Here is a 21460-nt window from a genome sequence, read left to right as displayed (position 1 = left end):
TCATAAACACTGAGATAGCTATCTTCGTGTTGATTAAGTTCACTGTTTCTGAACCATTTCTTAGATTCATTCTTAAAGTATTTTTGAGGTGTCTTTTTAATTATCCTTATTATTAATGTTACTGTTTATTACGACAAAAAAAGAGTAAAGCACAGAATTAGAAATTAGAATTAAAAACTCACCCTGCATAAAATTACTGTAGAAAAATTATTAATTTCCAATTAAAACAAAATTTGCCAACATCAAAAAGTAATTCAAGGAAAAAAATGCTATATGCACTAAAGCAAGAAAGAAGCTGACAAGATAAAGCTTTATTTAGCAGATGGAAGATAATTACCTATAATAGTCTCCACATATTCAGAGTTATCACTGACATTGAAGAGGTCACCTGCTCCAAGTGCATAATTCAGAGACTCCTCAAAAGCCCCCAGGTGATAAAATACTTTAGATGCTACTAAGGCTGCAAACTGCCGACTCCGGAAACCTTCATCTTCATACAAAACTTCTCTGAAAGAACAGGAAGTATAGGCCTAGTTCAAACTGTGGTTTTCCTTAAAAATCCCAAGTCTAAATATTCAAGCCACAATTTAGTAGCAAAAAATTTATAAGTGAATTAGTAAACCACAAGACCCACATCTACAGATAAGTTAGGTTGATCTACTTTATCCCAATTAATAAAGTAATTTCTTACATTTTGTCTACAGATTCGGAAATTTCTGCCCAGAAGTCATTGACAACTGCATTCAATTTGTGTAGTGCAAATTCCTGTAGAAGATAAAGAAAAAATTCAATTTTGAGACAGACTCAACATTACACTTCCTTAAAAATAGTTTCCAACAAATCTATGGCAAAATTATCATATTTAACTAAAACTTTTAATCTGTGACAAATATAAAAATTTACCAACTGCCTTATATTTTCTCTTTGGTTTACAAAGAAGAAACAATTTCTTCATGCTGTTGATAAACGGAAGGGGGGTGCTGTGTTCAGGAGCCACACTGAGGTTTACTAGCCTTGGCTTTGTTAAACTAGGGAAAGCCAAATGCTGTTCTCAAAACACTGTCCTCTGGGGGTAGGCTTCAATGACTGGGCACAGGCTGGGCAGGATGGCGATTTTAAATGATGGAAGATATACAGGTAATATTGAATTCAAAGAGCTTCACAGTATTTGTACTATGCCCAGTTGATTTTTCTTTCGCTCATACCTTAAGCTGTGGTTCATCTTCATCCAGAAGAGAAATAATTCCAGCTATAAGACAAAAGGTATATCATGATTATATATGCTAAGAGAAAAACTAACTTAGTCAAAATATATGGTAGTTGGAAAAAGTAAGTATTTTTCTGAAGGGTGACTTCACTAGAGGAATAATTATTTTTCTTTAAAATTGTACAGGTTTATTTCAAAGTTTAAGAATTAACTGTTATCAAACTCTCATAACCCTACATATATCACATTGTTTGCCTAATTCATTGGTTTTCAAAGAGTAATCCCTGGACCAATAGCATTGCTTAGACATTCATTAAAAATGCCAATTTCTGGCCCATCCCAGATTTACTGCATCAGAAATTGTGGGGATGGGGCCCAACAACAGGGCCACGGGCCTTCCTTGTGATGTTGATGCTCACTGTAGTTTGAAAATCAAGGACGTAATTTACTGATCGAAACAGGGAACTTTCCCTTACAAATTTAGAATAAAATTATTCCAAAATACATAAACAATTACATAATTATATACAAAAGAAGGGAATATTTAGTCATCGACACATCAGGGTAAAATATTGTAATTATTTCAAGATGCCTATACAAAGGTGCCACCTTCGTACCACAAGTAACCTAGGTTTTGTTAAGTGATAAGCAATCTTACTTATTGTGACTTCACCCAAGTATAGTGTTCCCCATATGACCTTGAGCTGTTAGCACTAACAGTGGACAGTAAAGGAAAAAAGAAAAAAAAAGAAAAGCATCTTAAGATACAGTCATATGTCAAAGGGAATACTGAAGGAAAAAGAAAAAAATACAATGGGAATTGTCCTCAGACCTTTAAAGGAAATCAAACTGCCTCTCAGATACGATGTAGGTCTTCAAATCATTCTGGAACACTGAGATGAAATTGTGATTTGGTTAAAAAGTGTCAAGGCGACTTACCTAGGAAATATAACCATTTCTTACTGATAAGTGTAAGCTTGCTAAAACAGGTTCAGTAGTCTTTAGAAAGCCATACAGGAGAGAATACAAACTTTAGCAAACAAAACTATGCCATTTTGCTAGCTGGGGCATACTACTATTCTAAAAGCAGATAAAAAACCTTGTTACCCTACACTGGTGAACAAATGCAGAAGAGACTGAACTGACAGCATGGAAAGAAGAGAAATTAAAGAATGCAATCAGTGGGTGAGGGAGAACTGCAAACTTGCGATGTGAAATAGCTAATAAACACAATGCTTTCAATGTGAACAGATCATAAATGGGATATTTTATCAAAATACTAAAAAGACTAACCCATTATGTATCACCAACCAATAATGTATTTGAACTGCTTTGACAGAAAGAGAAGAGAAATTTTCATAACAACAACACAGCACTCTCCTTTAGATGGGGGTGGGAGAACATGAGATGGAAAAAGTTAAGGATGCTAAAAAAATCTCACAATAGGAAATCAGCAGATATTATATAAAATCATTGCATCAATTTGTAGCAACATTTGGATGTTACTTATAAACATGGAGATGTATTCCAGAAGAAACAGCTTAGAAGTTTAAAATGGTTGGCTCTGGGGGTCAGGAGGGGAAGAGGAGTGGAGACCACCATGAGCCCACTCAGTCTCTCATCTCCCTCTCTCCAGCAAACACCTATTCTTTCTCCCTGTCTTTGTCAAGCCTCTTGAAAAACTCAACTTGTGCAATGGCCTCTGACTCGGCCCTGTGTTCTCAGTGCCCAGTGGAAAAATGGACAAGTAAACCGAGCAGTCCACAACAGAGCCATGTTGCTAGCCTGTTTAGCACTTAGCACCAGGGACAGATCCTAAACCAATGAGAGCAAAAGGCTCGGAAATAACCTGACAAGAGGTCTGGAGCAGAAGCTGATACAAAATCCAGGACATGTAACAAATGACAGTAACAAATACACCCTAAATATCATCACTCCTGCCACACTCCACAGTTTCAAATTCTTCTTATTGTATTCCCACCGATGCTCTTCCAGTCTCTACTTCAAATACTCTAGTCTAGGGACTGATTTCTTCATTCAAGACATACTTTTGAACTTTGGCCATCTGCTAGGCAATATTCTAAGAATTATGAAACAACAAGTTTCCTGCCCAAAATTCTACCACAGAGAAAGACAGTTGTCAGACCAGTAAACAAAGTCATTACAGAACTGTGATGAAGGGAGGGGCCAGAGGTAGGTGGCATGTGTCAGTGATCAGCAATGACCAACATTTGACCAACTGACACCAAAGACTGAGAGGCTAAGCGGAAACGTGAGGAACAGGAGCCTGAGGACACAACAGAATGTGCAGGACGCTGGAGGCAGGAGAGAAGCGGGCACAGTCAAGGCGCAGAAAGGCGGCCAGTGTGACTAGGGCACAGCGCAGTGAGGCTGCCGGCAGTGCACATGGGGCAGAAATCGCCCCAGGAGGTCTTCGGGTTGGAGCCTGGATTTTACTCTAAACACCACGAACAGCACTGGAGGACTTTAAGGAAAAGAATGGTATTACGTGATGAGAGTTTTAAAAGAATACTCTGACTGCTACAGACTGGACTGCATGGCCCTGGCTGGGTGGCTCAGTTGGTTGAAGCATCGTCCAGTCTCTTAAACAAAAGGCTGCGGGTTCGATCCGGGTTGGGGCGCATACAGAAGGCAAATAATTGATGTTCCCCACATCTACGTTTCTTTCACTGTCTCTAAAGAAATCAATAAACATATCCTTGGGTGAAGATTTTTTTAAAAGGACTGTGTGGAAGTAATGGTGGAAAAACAGCCTTCAGCCTGTCAGGGTGACCCAGGCAAGGGACCCGTGAGGTCTGGGCTAGGACGCAGTGCAGGGGAGATGTGACATAGAACGAGGCCTCATTTAGGGGCGACAAGACACCGGGCTCGTTTCATCGCTAGAGAGCTCTGACCGGTAAAGCTCTTCCTTCTGCAACACCAAACTAAAACTCATATCCCAATCACCTAAATCTCTTTTTTCCGAAGCAAACGTCGAATTCCAGGGACAGGTGACAGCTCTTCAAATGACTCACGTCTCCCTGCATCGCCACCAGTTTCTTTACACAGTCCTCATAAAAATGGGGTTTAGAGCTCCTCCCCAGTACAACTTACTGTCTTCTGACCACCAGCTGCCTACCACACAGTATCTGTGGGCCAAGTGCAGAGTGAAACGGGACGAGAAAAGGGTACGCAGGCAGGCAACGAAAAAAGCACCACGGCTGTGGACAGCTCTAAGCCAATCAACGGGAGGCGAAGGCGTTTAAAAGTCGCCACTTAAACTTGATTGCTATGGTTTACCCTGTGCCGAGCGTCATCGCACGAACCCACGGACACGATGGCCAGGCAAGGGCACGAAACCTGCTCGGCACACCCGCGCGTTCTTCCTTCACCGCGGGATACTATCCACTGAGTACCTGGCCTCAAACACCGGAGCCCGCCTGCTGCTCAGTGTCATGCCGCCTTCACCGCACACAAAGTTTCCCTGCTGCTTAACCGAACACCCTGGCAGGAGACCCAGAACCGACCCGCCTCTAGTCGAATTCCAGGTTTCACTCCAGGGAGAATGGAGCTGAAGCAGGTCCACGAGAATTTGCAGAGTAGCCAGACCGCCTTCACTGTCCGGCCACACAGGGGAGGGGGGTCGTCCCGTCCCAACCACCTGCTAGTAAGGACTGGGATCAGCCGGCCCCACGCGGCCCACTTCGGGGGGATTACAATCAAAGGAAACTCTCCGGGTCGGAGAAGGGCCCAGGAAGCCCCTCGGATCGGAGCACGGGGGTGTGGCGGGACGGATGCCCAGAGGGGGGACCTGAAGCCATTTCCCCGAGCCCGAGGGGGTCGCGGGACCCGCAGACAGACCCGGCCACACTGCCGACCCCCGGCTCCCGAGGGGGCCATGGGCGGCGAGCGGCCGCCTAGGCCGGCGCTCCGCCGGGAGGTGCCCAGTCACCGGCCCTGACTCAGCTAAAAGCCGGCGTAGCGGCTCCTCCCTTTTGGAGCTCGCTGCGGTCACTCTCACCGGCTGAAGTGATCATGGTTGCGCCTTGCATTCGCCCGCCGGGTCTCTCGTCGCCCGGCGCCGCAGTGTATCTGTCAGCTTAGGACCCGCTGGCTCTGCCGTGCCTCCTCACTGCCCTGGTGCGCTGCTCAGTCAGTCGCCTTCTCGGACCGCCGGCTCACTTCTCGCCCAGGACCCTGCCCGACTCGGGGCTGCCCACCGACCCGCCTGCCGCCCAGCACCAGTTCTCCCCGGGTCTACGTCTTCCGCGCCGCCACCGCCGCCCTGGCCCGAGCTGAAGGATACACAGAGAACTCTACGGTTTTCTCTAACCCTCATCGAGGTCAGAACTCCTACGGCTTGGAGGGACACTCTTCTGCACCGGGGATCAGGCTTCAGAATAGCCACCCCTAGAAAGAGGCCCCCCATCCGCACGTCACCCGCCTTTGCTGAAAAAAGGGAGTTGAGGGGAAGTGCGAGCTGTGCCTGCAGCGTCACCTGCTGCGTGGGAGGTCTCACTGTAGCTCCCTTCCAGCCTAGCCTTTGGGGATTAAGGACGTGGCAAAGAACGTATTCTTCAAAAGGTGTTCATCAAAAAGAATTTAAAAAGCAGAGCCCGTCTTCAAAAGAAATTCTCATAGAAATCCCTTTATTATAATAAGGAAACTATTATTTGTTATAAAATTGAACAATAGTAATTTGCATTTCCATTTGGAATAGTTAATACTGTACATTTACATGGTTTGAAAAATTTTAACTATAAAAAGTTATACACTTTTTTGAAAAGTGTTACAAAGGAGAGAACAAGTCTTTCATTTTTGCCTTCCATCTGCCTGGCTCCTCTCTTCAGGTTCTTGATTTTTAATATGTCTTCAGAAATTTGAAATGGCAGTGGTGCTCGTGGTGTGCAGTGAGTGTTACACCGGCCTCACTAGCCAATTTACCTCAATAGTACTAAGAAAGCATTGACAAATATTGGTAGCAAATGATGGTATTTTTAAGCCACTCACCTTTCACTTTAATTGGGCAGCAATTACTGAAGCTTATTTCTCAAAACACTGTAACCTACTGGCACAAGCCAACGTTTCGTGGTTGAATCAAAACTTGGTTGATAACACATTTGAAGGTACGTGTGAATTTTTAAAAAGCCAGTATTCTTAAGCTATGGTTGTTAAAATATATTAAATATAATTATTAAACACCTTTGAAGACCCAATAGCTTGGGTTGAAAGGTACTCCCCTTTGAGTAGATTGAATATTTGGAAGTATCATTTTACAGAGGCACTTGGGCCAATCCCTGGCACAGACGCTCGTGTTCCCCAGACTCCTAGAGGAATCACAAACGCTAACAGGTAATGGAAATGAGCAAGCAGACACGATAGCTCCGCAGGATGGTGAATTGCAATGGAGACATAGGGAAGCTGCTCTCCTGCCTGGATGGCTGCCCCGCCTGTGCCTTCTGCCTCTCCATCCTATTCTGCACTCTGTAATCGGAGCTATCTTTCCAAACTAAATTCTGACCACTGCCGCTGCTCTTTGAAACCCTCAGCCCCATCTTGGCTCTGTTCTGCTCCTTCTTGTGTGTTTCTGTCCACAGCTGTCTTCTCACTCCTTGCTCTCCCTACGAGAGGGTGATGCTTTCAATTGCAATGGATAAGGTGGTGGCTCCTCAAATGTATCCCTGCAGCCTTGCCCTCTCTCCGGAGCACTAGACTCACACCTGCCAGACATCTCTGCTTGATGCTCCTTAACGACCTCAAAGCTGCACACGCTTATCCATGCCTCCCAGCCCTTCCCACATGCCTCCTGCCTTGATCTCAGTGTGGTGAAGGACATCCATTAGCCGCTGAAGCAGGACCCAGGGAGCATCCTTGACTTGGTCAACAACAGATCTGGTCTCCTTATTATCTCTCACACCAGCCCAGTTCCCATGTCACTCCTTTGCTCATTGGTCACCTCCCCCTGTTCCTTCCTAGGTGCAAGAGCTTCCAACAGCCTTGACTACTTCTTCTCTACTATCTCGCAGCCTGGCTGGCACTACCGGAGCACTACCGGAAATAAGGAAGAGAAGGACTCTCTCCTCCAAGCTCCTCCAGGGCTTTCACCCAACCCTGCTTACCCTCCATCTTTATGCCTCACCCCTCTGACCTGTCATGACACCCTCCAGCCATCCAGAACCATTGTGACTCCCAGAGCAGCCATGAGGCTATGTACCTTGACTCTGACCTTGGTGCCTGCTCTTGGAGGCTTTTTCCTTCTCACCTCTGTCGAACATGACTTGTCTTGGGTCCCACTAAAGCAGCACCTCCTCCAGGAAGCCTTCCTTGACTACTCCACAACGTTTCCCCTTACAGCCTTTTCCCTACTACAGCTATAGTTATGTCTCTTTGCCTGTGTCCCAACTGAACAAGGAAGTACTCAAGGGCACAGCCGCATCTTACTCATCTCAGTGTCCCTATAGTAACTTGCAGTGTCAAGCACGTGGTAAGTGCCCAGTAAATATTTGTTGGACGAATGGATGAACAAAGGGTCAGATAGTTATTGACACAAGGCTAGAACTCAGACCTATGTCTCCGAAACTCTGGCCCTCTCCAAGACTCTAGAGCAGGAGTGTCAGACTCATTTTCACTGGAGGCCACATCAGCCTCGTGGTTGCCTTCAAAGGGCCGAATGTAATTTTAGGGCTGTATAGATGTAACTACCCCTTAACTAGGGGCAAGGAGCTCGGCGCTGACGCCAGGGCAGAAACAAGGTGTCAGGCTGGATAAAACAAGGTGAAGAGGGGGATTCTGCGTGCCCTTGTGTTTGCCACCTGTGCTCTAGAACAAGCTCTATTTATTTTCAGAGAAGATTTAGGACGTAGTAAAATCACAGGGAAGAATTCTTACCAAGTGCTCTGTTTATGCACAACTACATCCCTCTAATTTTAGGAGTGACACAAAACGTCTTAGAGCCCAGAGGAGGACAGCTGTGGGCTCTCACAGGTTTGGGCTTGGCCGGGGCCTGTGCGAGGGTGAAGGGAGGGAACCGCCAGCAGGCGCACTTTGTGCGCCCACCTAGGACAGGATTCACTACTACGCTTTGCCAGAGCATCTCCGGATCTCCGCGCGGCGCCCTCTAGTGGGCATAATGCTCAGCAGAAGGCAAGGAACTAGGGAAGTTCACCCCATCCCACGCCCAGCCAAACTCCTAGCCTCTTGGCATTTAAATCCTGGATCTTAGGAAGGCTCAGACCAACTGCCAGGAACTGGGCTTGTTTGGTTTTTGAGCTACAGCGTGATGAGGTGGAAAGAGCGGGCGTTGCAGCCAGCAGACACAGATGAAATCCCTGCTCTGCCGCATAGCAGCCCTGTGGCTGTGTGATGACCGGAGCCCGGCCACAGAGGGGGCGGGCCCACCTACATGGCAAGAGCGCTGGGAGGGGATGTGCTCTCTTCCAGGGTCTGGCATAGAGCAGTGCTCACTAAACCTCAGAGCTTTTGTCACCGGGACTGGCCCCGAGGCTGGTGCTTGCTTCACGTACAGCACTCACGCATGCCACATGCTTTTAGAGTAAAAGCATTTATCCTTGGGAGCAGAAGTGTGAAGTGCAGTCTCCCAGTGACATGGGCCTTCCTCCCGTGGGTGAGTGCTGCGTGCGAGGGAAACGCCTGGCCAAGGCTGGAACTGGCCGGGTGCACTGAGGCACAAAGAGCCCTGGAAAGCCATCAGAGGCGCGGGCTTTGCTCCCTCTGAGGATGGTGTCCAGGAAGGGAACTAACTCCTCGACCGAAAGGTTGCCCTGAACGAGTTGATCCTGGGAACCACTGTTGTCCCCTTGTCCAGGGTCTGGGATGACCAGCAGGCTCTGGGTAAGTGGCCAGGGGTTGGAGGAGCCACAGTGAACCCCCAAGGCAGGTCACCGTCCCGCCCCTTTGCCTCTAGCCATGGGCGCCATGGAGCACTTGAAATGAGGCTAATGCAACCCAGGAAATCATTTTAAATTTAGTTTTATCTCATTGCAAGCTAAAGACTGATACCCGATTAAGCTACAGGAAAACTTTTAAGTATGTTTGAAACAAATTGAGGATGTGAATTTAGCTGTAAATTTAACAAAAATGTAAGGACATACCAAGTATTTTTGGATAAACAGCGAATCTCTGAATTGGGCTGTAGGTGCAAATTCTCACAGGATTTCTGAGATACAAATGTCTCATTAAATTTTTAAAATATTTACAGATGAAATGATATTATATTGGACATATTGAGCTAAATAAATATATTATTAAAATTAATTTCACCTGTTTTTTTGTTTTTCCAGCATGGTTACTGGAATATCTAAAGCTACAGGTGCCTGATGCTACATTTCTCCTGGGCAGGGCCGGTCTAGACCCACCCGACGTCTTGTCCCCTCTGACCTCCCACTCAGGCCCGGCCCTTGGCCTGCTTCTCTGTCCTGCCTTCTCGTTGGTGCTGGCACATGCCCAGACCAGACCGGGCACAGAGGCTGAGACCCACTCCCGTCAGAGAGCAAGGGACTGGGAGTGGCTGTCCCGGCAGCCAGGACTGCTGGAGCGGGCAGTGTCCCTGGGGTGGTAGGTGGTCGGGCCGAGAGGAGTCTGTGGTTGGGGTAATGAGCCGAGGCAGCACCTGCTCTGAGAAGAGCTCGGTAGCCAGTAAAAGAGAGAAGGAGCCCATGGCGACAAGACGGAGCCCCGGTTTCTACCACCAGGACTCAAAGTGAGGGCTCGGTCGCAAGGACTAAGCCAGGCGCCTAGTTCCTCCAAGCACGCTGCAGTGCAGGACAGCAGCAAGGCTGACACAGGACTCACAGTCTGAACTGTGGCCTGAGGGCCTCTGAGTTTCACCTGTCAAGGGACAAACAGGCTGGATCTGCATGTCCAGCAGGCGCCCTGGCTGGGGCTGGGGAGTGATGTTAAAGAGGACCAACGTGGAGGAAGCCAGACAGGGTGTCCCCCCACCTGGATCCGCAGTGGCTCCAGTGCCCAGCCTGGGTTTGGACTTGAGCCAGCTCACCTGGCCCCTGCGACTCATGGCATTGTCCCATGGGGAAGGCTCTGTCTCTGCTCCCAACTAGGCAGCCCACACATAATGCAACCAGAGTGCGCAGACTCAGGGGCCAAAGGCATCTGAGGGACTCCTACAGGACCCTGGCTGTTTACCCTACTTCGTACGCCATTTCCCTTCCACTCCAAGGTTGTACTAGGGGCAGGCTGTCCAGGCCAAATTCCATGTCCACCTCAGTGCCTGATTCACTAAAACACAAAACCAGGTCAGGAGGAGTGATGCTGCTCTTGGGTACGAACAACTGGCTTCCTCCATTGCACTGGCTGTGTTTGCTGCCCAAACAGGACAAAGCACAGGCCTCTGCATGCCCAGGAGCCAGGCCCGGGAGCCAGGCCGCAGCGTGGTTCTGCTGCGCCCAGAGTACCGCCTGCTAATCCAAGTCAATGCAGCTGTCGCCCACCTTTCCCAGTGACGCTGGGTCCTGGCTCCCTGTCTGGGGTAGGAGGGGTTTGTTGAGGTCACAATTGGGGGTTTCAGCCCTGGGCCCCTCAGCCATGGTTTGGGCTTGACAACCCAGGAACCTCCCATGTGCAGTTGGTCTGAGAGACAAGACAAGTGCAGTTGGTGCTGAGAGGAGAGAAACTGCGGCACATACATTATACAAGGCTCTCTGAGACCCCGTTAGGGCTACTTTATCTCGTTCAACAGGAGTGTGTGCACACACCCACACACACCTCCCATTAAACACCAAGCTAAATCCTATCTCTTCAACAATCTATATATTTACTTTCTAACCCCAGCCAATAAAGTTGTGGAGAGATGTCAGTCAGGGCAGGACTGGGGGACTTTCAGGACAAACTATTTCAGAGGTTCCCACCATCTGTCCAGACACCCGGCTCCCGGGGGCTCCCGAGAGGACCGCCTCCAGGGAAGAAAGGGGAAGATCCATTCCGTTTTTGCTCAGACAGCAGCGAAGTGCTGCCTGGCTTTATTAGACCTAAGGAATTACCGAGTCAGATGCAATACAACTGCCACGTTAGAAAGATTAGTGCCCATGAGCCTGGGGCCACGACCTGACTGGAGGCCCCACACCCACGGCTGCTGGCACCACTCACCTCACCCGGGTGTCTGCCCTCGGACAGGCCCGCCACCAGCTTTCAGACCTGGTAATCGTCCTTGGAGGGGAGACCCACCACCAAGGTCCCTCCCAGCACTTAACTCTTCTGCCTTCTAGAAAAGAGCCTTGTGAGTGTTTTGGCCATGTCTCACGGCAGCCGGGATGGGCCGGGATGGACCTCAGACCCATCTCTATCAATTGGGGGCAGAACTTAAACCTTATCAAGGTTTAAGGTTTATCAAGGAAGACCTTCTCTCTTCCACCATTCACAGGAAACACTGAAGGTAATGGGGAAATGTGTAAACCACCCTTTATGCCAGAGGCTTGGCACTCAAATGCCCACCAGGACCGGGACCCGGCAGAGGTCATTTCTAAGTGAAGTGCAGTGGGAGGGGGGTGGGCATGGGGAGAGGGGCCCACGTGTGGGGGGCACTACAGCAAAGTGGAGCTGACGGCACGCCCCATCCTTATCCCAGAAACCAAGCTTTTTTTTTACGTGCAATCTCCTAGGTTCCCAATATCGACAACGAACTCCTAAGTTTTTAAATGCAGGAGAGGCTGCTGCCCTGTGACTTCTGGCTTAGACAATTTTCTAACTTAAGAAAAGCTCCCTCCTCCCACCAAATAATAAAATTCTAATCAAATCATTATGAAGAAATTCATGGAAAAATAGAAAAAATATATAGCAGCTTCGATGATACCAGTCCCCCTAAAACCAAAATCAGCAGTAATTCATTGCGTTCATTCTTGTGCAGAAGGAAGCCAGCTGGGCCCTTCCACCGGTGAGATGGCTTTGCAAGGCCAAAATGGCACATGCTGCCAAGCCGCCGCAGACGAGGTGGCGTCCTGCCTGCCCTCACTCGGACAGGGATCAGGCCCCCGGTTGTGGAGGAAAAACGGAGGCATAGGGCGTGAAGGGGTCCTCTTTAACCTCACCCCCCAGCCACAGGAGTTTTCCCATTCCCCATTTTGGCACCGTCACAGAGAGAGCGGAAACAGCTCAAGGAGGGTACGTGGCAGCGGGCAGGCTGCTGAATGAATCATGCATGAATGAATGCATTTAGCTGCTTCCCTTGGATAGCACTTTCTGCTCGGGAAGGTCAAGAGCTATCCTTGCCATTCCAAAGACTGGCTTTCTCCAGAGGCAGGTGAGGAAGAGACAGGGGGTAATGAAGAATTCCCTCTGAGAGAACAGATGGCCTTGCTGGCTTTTAAGGGAACATCACTGACCTTGTCTGACTCACAGACAGAGAACAGAAGGATTCAGGCACTCAGCACCTTCGGGCTGGGTCGGCTTTGACCTTGGGTTAGGACCTAAGGTTGAGAGCAAGCCTTATGCCCTATGGTGTCAATCCATAACCTACCTTCCCTTCTGTTTGGTGCTGTGGACAGTTCCCAGCATCCTTATTCTCCAGGACTTGGCCCAGAAAGTCACTGTCACCATGAGGAAGAAAGAGAGCCCTTTCTTCTCACAGGTGTGTAAGGCTATTTCTGCTCCAGGCCATCAGCACACCGAGCAGCCCGACTCTGGCCCCTCCGCCCGGGTGGCAGTGGGGTCTTTATTCCAGCTTGCTCAGGAGTCCCAGGAAGCCCAACCCTCTCTGCTCTGGGGGACTCTTCCTAGGATTTGACGGGGGGAAGAGATGGACTGATTCAGAATTTCTCCAAGATGCCATGATGGGCATTTTGAGCAGAACAGTTCTGTGCTGCTGGAGTTTGTCCCACATAATGTGAGATGCCTGCTAAATGCCAGGGGCCTGCCACAGTCCCAGTGACCCCACCAACACACACACACACACACACACACACACACACACTCCTAGGGCTGCCTGGGCGGGGTAGTCTGGCCACTGGTTGAGTGACCAGTCCAAGCCCCTCTGCCCTCAGTCTGATGACTTCTGGTCCGGGTTTTTTTCCAGTCACACCTGAAATGATGGATGTCCATGCATGCAATCGCGGGCGCCACAGCACCACAGGGCCTCCAAGTGGACCGCCCTCCATCTCAGCAGCACAGAGAGAGAGAAGAAGCCACCTCACTCGGACCGGCGTGACCAAATATGACGTGGGTGGCAAATTGTCAGATGGTCTGTTTTCGTAGGTCCAGCTTTGCTTCCTAAGTCCCGCTGCATTACTGGGAATCTGACCAAGCGGCAGTCCCCCAAAGGTGGGGTCTTCCTAGCGACGGCCACCCCAGTGTCAACACGGACAGGCCTGAGGACTCAGCGATGAGGAGCCAGCCTCCAGCCTGCAGGTCAGAGCTGGGGCAGCCCAGGGGTGCAGCCTTCATCTTGAGTCCCCAGCAGGCTCGGGAGGAGAGGGGGGAGTGTGGACAGCTCCATGGCAGGCCCCCGACGGCTTTCCGGGATCCTCGCAGTCTCCGTTGGGAAGTATGACTGTCAGTGCCAGCTCCTCCTCGGGTTCCTGGGAGTTCCCTGGAACACAAGAGGGGACCCCCTGATCAGAAGATGGAGTTTCTCAGCAAGTAAGCTAGGATCGGAAGGGAAAAAACGGCCTCCAGGGACCTCTACTTAAACGACAACAAAATATATATCAAAAGCCTTAAAAATATACATACCCTTTGACCCAGCGATTCCATGTCTAGGATTTTATCTCAAGGAAATCATTAAACGTAATCAGTGGAAATGCTGCAGCCGTCCTGCTACTAGAGAAGGATGGGACAACAGAAGGATGGCCCCGCAGAGAGAAGAAAAGAACCCGAGTCCCTGCCGGGGCCCCTGGGTCACCCAGCCCTGACGCCGAATCCACCTTCTTTCAGGTGAGATAACGAAGCCCTCGCTGCTTGTGCTAGTTTGAGTCACGGTTTCTTTCCCTGAAACCAGTTGCATCCTAACCGATTTGAAGTCCCACGGAGGGATCGGATGCATGAACTGGCTCGCCCACACCGTGGGATCAGGCACTGAAAATGTCTAGAGTTCCATGGAACTAAACGCGCACACACACACGTATCAGTAAAACTGGGGGAATCTGAGCAAGATCTGTGGATTGTTTCAATGTCAGTATCCAGGCTGTGATATTATCCTATAGTTTTGCAAGATGTGACCACTGGGGAAAACTGGGTGAAGTGTATGCAGGATCTCTTTGTACGATTTCTTGAAGTGTGTGTGAATCTATAATCACCTAAAGAAAAGGATAAAAGGTGCTGTTGACATGTAATTATTGCCGTGGGACACTGCACAGTCACAATACTCTATCGATGAAGGAAGCACATTCCAAAAACGTATGTAGAAATGTTGGTATGTATGATTCCATATTATTCTCCATGTTATAAATGCATATGTATAGTCTACTAATGCAATTTGCATTTCAGTACATTCAGTTCTACAGGGGATTAAGCAATGTGTAAATGCTACAAAGGAGAGTTAAGATTTACATACTATTATTTTATTCCTTTGATTTATTTTCCTTTAGTTTGCAGATACATCCAAATTAATGATGACGGAGAGGTTGCAGTTAACATTTTTGCAATTAAGAATTTTAACTATCTGATGCAGATGATTCATACACAATATAGAAGTAAATTTATTAAAATTTAAATAGTACAAGAAGATACAGGTACACAGATAGAGGGCCAGAATGGTCTATCTCGAATATGGGTTTGTATTAACCACTGAGTGATGGAAGTAGGTGAGTAATTTTTTAATATTTGTGTTCCTTCATTTGTAGTTGCTGAATTTTCAACTGTGATGGGTAGAATTCTAAGAAGGCCTCAAAAATTCCCACCCGCTGGGGTTCTCATCCTGCATAATCCCCTCCCTTGAGTGGGGGGTGACAGCCAGGCATGTGACAGGATAGTCCCTCCCTTGATCTGGGCACATGACAAAGGTGACGGAGAGCCGCTGCTGCGATTGTTCCTATAGGAGCCTGGAGAGTCCCCACCGACTGCAGGAGCAGCTAGAGGAGGGAACTGCGGGGCCTCTCGGAGGTGACAGCCAGAGAGAAGGCAGGGACCTCAGTCCTTCAGTGGCAAATGAACGAATTCTGCCAACAACCGCGTGAGCTTGAGGGAGGGTCCAGGCCCCAGAGAGAAATGCAGCCCGTCCCAGCCCGAGGCCTCCGAGGCCATGAACAGAAGGCCTGGCTTAGCTGGGCCCAGACGCCTGACCCTCAGAAAGGGTGAGGGAACAGATGGGTGCTGCTTTAAGCTGCTAAATTGGTGCTAACTTGTTACTCAGCAATAGAAGACTGATGACATCAACTAATGATTTTTTTTAAATAAAAGAGACACCATGGAAGTTCATTTTACAGCACTACCCAATGTTTCTATTTAAAAGTTATGCTGTCCAGTACACTTTGGGGGCGTGGTCATACACATTCCACTGGTTACAACCTGCTCCCCTGAGGACAGTCATGCGCCCAGAATGACATTTGGGTCAGGGATGGACTGCATGTGGATGGTGGTCCCGGGAGAGTATAACGGAGCTGAAAAGTCCCCGGGGCCTGGTGCGGAAGTGGGTGGGAACACACCTACTGGCTGCCAGTCATGCAAAGGGGCAGTGCATTCAAGAACACACAGTACATAATGCTTCACAATGGTAACATTGACTATGTTACCGGTTTACACATTTACTGTACTTTTTATCATTTTAGACCAGGGGTGTCAAACTCATCTTCACCAGGGGCCACATCAGCCTTGTGGTTGCCTTCAAAGGGCCAAATGTAATTCCAACTCCCTAACTGTCAAGGAGCAGTTACATTTATACAGTCCTAAAATTATTCTGGCCCTTTGAAGGCAACCTCGAGGCTGATGTGGCCCCTGGTGAAGATGAGTTTGACACCCCTGATTTAGACGATACTCTTTCTGTTTGCACCATTTGCTCTGGTGCTTGATTTAATCTCACGTTGTCTTGTACACAAAAGTGCTGTCCAGTCTCGAGGCCCGGGAGCAACAGGCGGCCCCACCCTGCCTCGGTGAGCAGCGGGCTAGACCCGCCGGTGGTGTGCGTGCGCCCTAGGATGTTCACGCGGGAGGAGATCGCCTGACCGCGCACTCCTGGGGCGAATCCTCGTGTGAGGCAGCAAACGAGTGGGCCGCAGCACAGCCTCAGCGTGCCTCCGCGGCCCGCTGCCTCTCCCTCTCCCTTCTCCTTCGCCCCCACTTAGCAGCCTGAGGGTTCTACCCCAGAAATGGCTCCCGGGCTGGCGGGCTCCTTCTTCTCCACTCCAATAACACATTCCCCTTGGGTCCAGGCCACTGGATGTCCCTCCTGGGACTATGCAGTCCCCTCCTAGCTGGGCTCTGCTTCTGGTGGCTCTGTCCCTCAAGTCCAGTCACATCTCTAAACACACCCGCAGTCTCCACACCCTTGCTCAGAGACTGCCAGGGGCTCACTATTCCTGAGACTCAGGTCCGGGGTCCCCACTCGGTCCCAACTCTCCGCTTCAGCCTCAGCCCTCACCAGTCTCCTTCTGCATCTCACCCCTGCCACTCTCGACAGTGGTCCCCTCTCTGAGCAACAACATTATGCTGCTGTCAAGCCTTTGTTCACGGTGCCCCCTCCTCAGATCTTCCCATTTCTGCCTGAGAAAATCTCTGAACACCCACTCAAATGTCACTTGCTCTATGAGACCATGCATCTGGCTCTGCGTGCCTCAGGCCCACATGGCCTACACCTGAGTGACAGCCACACAGCCTTCCCTAGGTGGAGGCTCCTGGGCTAGAGCCCCGCTGAGCGAGCCTGTGTGCTGGCTGCCGGTGGCAGGGGCACCGCACACTGCTCGCACACACGGCCAGTGCTCGTGGGTGTCGGGCCCCTCTCTCCCTGAGGTCCCTGTGATGTGACCACTTCCATAATCCCAAGCACCCAGCTCTCAGAGGCCAGGAGGCCAGGAACCCAACACACTCACCCTGAGCTGGGCCACTGGGGGAGGCAGCATATGGGTCCTTCCTCCGGCTCCAGGGACCCCAGGAGAAGCACGCCAGCAGCGCAGGGAGGCCGGGTCTCTCCCAGGCTCCTGCCACTGGAAGGAACACAAAGTGTCCGAGACCGCAGGTCAGATGGTGCTCGACACCACGGAGAGGTTTTCCGTTCAGCAAACCAAGGGCTTCGACCGTCAACTGCCCTGGTTTCAGCTGCCCGATGAAAAACAAAGATTCTGATTTGCAGAAGGGGGTGGAGTTTCTGTGCTTAAAAAAAAAGAACAAGCCCTGGCTGGTATAGCTCAGTGGACTGATCGAGTGAGGGCCTGCGAACCAAACAACCGCGGTTCAATTCCCAGTCAGGGCACGTGCCTGGGTTGCAGGCCAGTTCCCAGCAGGGGATGCACGAGAGGCGACCATACATTGATATTTCTCTCCCTCTCTGCTTCCCTTGCCCTCTAAAGATAAATAAATAAAATCTTTTAAAAAAAGAACAAGAAGAAAAGGATTGCTTTATATGTGTATACAGATCACGCCATGTTATCCTTATAAAAACCCTGTGGTGTAGGTACCACGTTGGGGAAAGGACAGTGAGAGAGCGATGTGAAATGAATTACAATTACACAGCACTAAAGAAAACACTAAAAAAAAAACCACAAAAAACTGAGGGAGCAGTAACTTCCCCGAGTATTAGTTCAAACTATTTCTTAACATAAATACTTAATCTTCCTTTGATAATCACCCACAAAACACTCATATGTTGATTCTAGTTTCCTAAGAGCCCCAACCATCCTGGAGTAAGGTAATTGCAACAGAGTTAAAAAGAAAAAGACTCCAGGCAGCCAAACACAGAAAGCCTTGTTTGTTTTTCTTTACTTGGGGCTTATTTACTCCTCATTTGCACCCAGTTCTAACAAGACCGGATTCTTAGTTTTTCAACCCAAAGGCAGCTGGACTAGGCACAAACTGGGTAAGCGGGCATGCCCAGAGGCAGGCAACCTAAAAGTGTGGGAACAACCGTGAGGCAACGAGCAAGGAGGTTGGGAGACTTTAAAAAGCCAGACGCAGCTGCGAGCAAAACCTTAGCAGTGTGGACGGGTGGGCGGTGTTGCCCACTGCAGAAGCCGGAAGAGGTTAGTGGACAACCAGTTATGATTACACTCGTGGCCTTTAGTCATTAAGGGGAGGTTTCATATTGTTTAGTATTTTTTAAAGAATAAAAGTAGAAATGAGTTTAACGCAGTAGAGATTGAGTCATAGGCCAAGTGTAAAAGTTTCTTGTGTTAGTCTCTAAATAAGGATTCCACATGCCAGGCAGATGCGGGGAAATGGGAACATAGTCGTGATTCAACTCACGAGGGAAAGTGACAAAATCATGTGGTAAGAGATCAGAGAGCAGAGGAGGGTTTGGGGATTTCGCTTTTGAACTTGCAAAGGAGTAAGGGGGGGAGGGTCAGGGAAGGCTTCCTGGAGGAGGAAGTCCAGCTCTGAATGGTACGATGTGATTGGTCAGGTGAAGAGGCAGAATGAAAGAAAAAGCTTTTCACTCCAGGCAACTGCCACGTGTGTACAAAAGCTTAGAAGGTCAGAGCAAGCTTGGCTCTGGGGAATTAAAAGCAATTCCTTGGGAATGGGAAAGAGTTAAGACACTAAGGGCTCAGAGAATTTTCTAAGCACCACCCGTGCGTGGGGTAGAAAATTGTCCCCCAAGGGGCCAGGTCAGCGAGCCCCCTGGCATCAACAGTCAGAGTGACAGTCCATCTCAGGACATGCCCTGTGTCTTTCAGCAGGCAGGGTTGGACGTTCAAATTTAGCCGGCGCCCTCACAGAGAGGGTGGAAAGGGGTTGTGAGCCCCAGTGGGGAGGGGGCGGCGGGGCTAGGGCAGGCTCTACCGCTGAGGACGGCCTTTCCCCAGGCAGGCCAGGCTGGCAGGTATGTCCGTGACATCGGAGGCACCAACGCTGCTCCTTGCTGGAAAAGGCCTCCCTGCAAGGGTGGCATCTCTGGGTTGATTAACACAGCAGTGCCTGGGGAAGCAAAGCACAGCCTCTGGCTTCACAGGAAGGCTTGGCCCGGCACAGGCTGGAGAGAAAGGCTGGAGGGCGTGGAGAAGAGCAGGTTGGCAGAGGGAGGGGGGAGCAGGGAGTGTTGAATAAAGCACGCTCCGCATCTCCCAGCTTTGCCAGACCCGCCAAACTTCATGCCGTATTTTAATCCGAGGACACCGAAAAGCTCCTGGAAAAACCTTGTGCGCCGGGGTTAAGGAGATTCTGACCCCTCTGACCACGGCAGCAGAAAAAGACCCTCACTCTCCTCCCCGCACTTCGGCAGAGTGTGAAGAGAAGGGAGGGAGACACAGCAGGGGCTGCGCGACCAGGGTGGGTAGCCAAGAGGCACTAGAACATTCTGTGCCCTCAGCCAGTGGCTCACACCCTTGCCCCACACCTCCAAGTCCCGGCCTCTATCCCCTCCTTTCTTCCTAGGAGCCGGCAGCGCTCACACACTGGGGCATCCTCCACCGTCGCATCCCCTGCTGCGCGGCGTCCTGGGAGCTTCAGGCACCGCTAAACTGCTCCCTCCAGTCTCAGTTCGGTCCTGATTCCGCTTTGAAACTTGCACAACCCAAGTCTTTCCCATCTCCTCCCCCTTCCCAACTCCCCCCAGCTCCCAGATCTTTGACCCGCCGAGTCCAACTCTGTTGCTCGTCCCCTCGGCTTTCCTAAGCCCCTGTCTCCCACGCATTTGGGATCCTCACTGGACAGACTCAACCTCTGGCCCTGGGCCTACTCCAAGCTAGCTGGGAGGCTCAATACTAGGCACCTCCCCTTTCAGGGCCCGTTTGCCTCGGTGCACCATGAAGGGGGGGGCTTAAGAGTTGCAACCTGGGGGCCTTCCCGCCCCACACCCCCGCCACCCCCGCCCGCCCTCCCGGGCCTCGAGCCCCCTCACCTGGTCGCGCGGGACCGGCCTCTTGCAGGGCCCTGCTAGCAGCTGCCTGGACTGCCAGGCTGGAGGCTGGGTGGCTGGGGGTGTAGACGGCAGCCTGCACCGGGCCCCCCACCTGACTGCCGAACACCGTGCGTAGCAGAGCCTCCAGGCGCCGCAACACCGGTGCCACCGCGTCCTCCGGCCCGGCCTCGGCCACCAGCACCCCGACCAGCGCCGCGCCGGCCGCCCGCCGGTCACGCACATCCCTCAGCATCTCCCGCAGGCGGCGCCGCGGCTTCCTGGCGGCCAGCGAGGACTCGCGGCACAGCACGAAGACCAGCGGCGAGTGGATAGCACGCGCCCTAGCCGTCCCCAGTGTCAACTGAGCCCCCGGCGCGCCGGGCCCAGCTCCCTGGGCCGCCACATTGCCCGGCTTGCCCGCGGCTTGCTCCGTCGGGAACACGGCCCGGGCGAAGTCCCGCAGCAGTGCGCGGCTCTGCTCACGCTCCCACAGCTCGCCCACCAGCAACACCTGCCCACGTCCGCCCGCCGCCTCCACCAGCGCTTGAAAGGGAGGCTCCCCCGGGAGCGCGGGCTGGGCCGCCAGCGCCTCCAGCTCGCGGTTCATGCTCTCCGAGGCTAGTCCTCTGCAGCCGCCGCAGCCCAGCCGCCGCACTTCAGCCCCAGCGGCTGGACTGTCCTGGCGGTGGCGCCCGGCCCAGGGAGGACACGCCCCCGAGGGCTGCGTGGGGCCAGACCCCAGGCGTGCAAGCCGGGCTCTCCGAGCTCCAGCGGGTAGCTGGGAGGGGCGGCAGGGGTTTTCTTCCCCAGCCCTCTAAGGGAGGCAGCTTCCGCAGTGCTTGTGTGTGTGTGGTGGTGGGGGGGGGAGGTTGTTGTCTGAGCTCTGCGTTCCCCCATCCACCCATCCATCCGTCCATCCATCCATCCATCCATTACTTACTGAGCACCTACTAGGTGTAGGGCAGCAAAAGGGGGAGGAAGACAGAAAATTATCATGTGAACAAATACACCTCACAAATCAGGTCGTTTTGAGACCTGGCGCAGATGTCTGAGAAGCCTGCGCGGTTGTCTGCGTGGTTCGGGGAGAGGAACTTTAGAGTCAGTGCCCCTGACTGTGGGCACTGGAGAAGGCAGTGAGGGAAGTGAGGAGGCAGGGATTTCTTCTGTTACTTCTGTCCCTTAACATGGGTTTGGGGCCTTCAGCATTTAACAAAAACAAATTAAGGGCTTATTATGTTTCAACAAATACTTATTACCGGAAGGGCTCTACCCTTGGCACTGGAGGGTACACCAAGAAGGCA

General features: G+C 50.9%; 2 protein-coding genes across 4 annotated transcripts in view; both read right to left on the bottom strand.

Moving 5' to 3' along the window:
- The window catches only part of PSMD1 (proteasome 26S subunit, non-ATPase 1), a 104346-nt gene extending 98932 nt beyond the window's left edge, over nt 1–5414 (bottom strand). The window contains exons 1-4 of the mRNA XM_037152167.2: nt 5229–5414; nt 1206–1249; nt 692–765; nt 338–507 (exon numbers count right to left, since the gene is read on the bottom strand). Of these exons, the coding sequence (XP_037008062.1) occupies nt 338–507; nt 692–765; nt 1206–1249; nt 5229–5259 (319 nt within the window). The 5' untranslated portion in view covers nt 5260–5414. The remainder of the gene's footprint in view (nt 1–337; nt 508–691; nt 766–1205; nt 1250–5228) is intronic.
- A 3753-nt stretch (nt 5415–9167) lies between these two features.
- Nucleotides 9168–20836, bottom strand: CUNH2orf72 (chromosome unknown C2orf72 homolog). Of its 3 annotated transcripts, none has more exons than XM_053655299.1 (3): nt 20160–20836; nt 17197–17422; nt 9168–13763 (listed from the first exon to the last, which is right to left on the bottom strand). In XM_053655299.1, the coding sequence occupies exons 1-3, from the start codon at nt 20764–20766 to the stop codon at nt 13460–13462; spliced, it is 1137 nt and encodes a 378-aa protein (XP_053511274.1). In that variant the 5' UTR covers nt 20767–20836; the 3' UTR covers nt 9168–13459. The 3 variants fall into 3 exon arrangements, with proteins under 3 accessions (XP_053511274.1, XP_037008092.2, XP_037008093.2); XM_037152197.2 differs by having other exon boundaries at nt 13527–13763; nt 17197–17310; XM_037152198.2 differs by lacking the exon at nt 17197–17422 and having other exon boundaries at nt 13527–13763.
- Nucleotides 20837–21460: the final 624 nt, after the last annotated feature.

Source organism: Artibeus jamaicensis, unplaced genomic scaffold (assembly GCF_021234435.1).
Source record: "Artibeus jamaicensis isolate MK-2021 breed Jamaican fruit bat unplaced genomic scaffold, CSHL_Jam_final contig_944, whole genome shotgun sequence".
Taxonomy (NCBI): domain Eukaryota; kingdom Metazoa; phylum Chordata; class Mammalia; order Chiroptera; family Phyllostomidae; genus Artibeus; species Artibeus jamaicensis.
The sequence above is the reverse complement of the archived record's forward strand: the minus strand, read 5'-3'. Positions and strand labels throughout refer to the sequence as shown.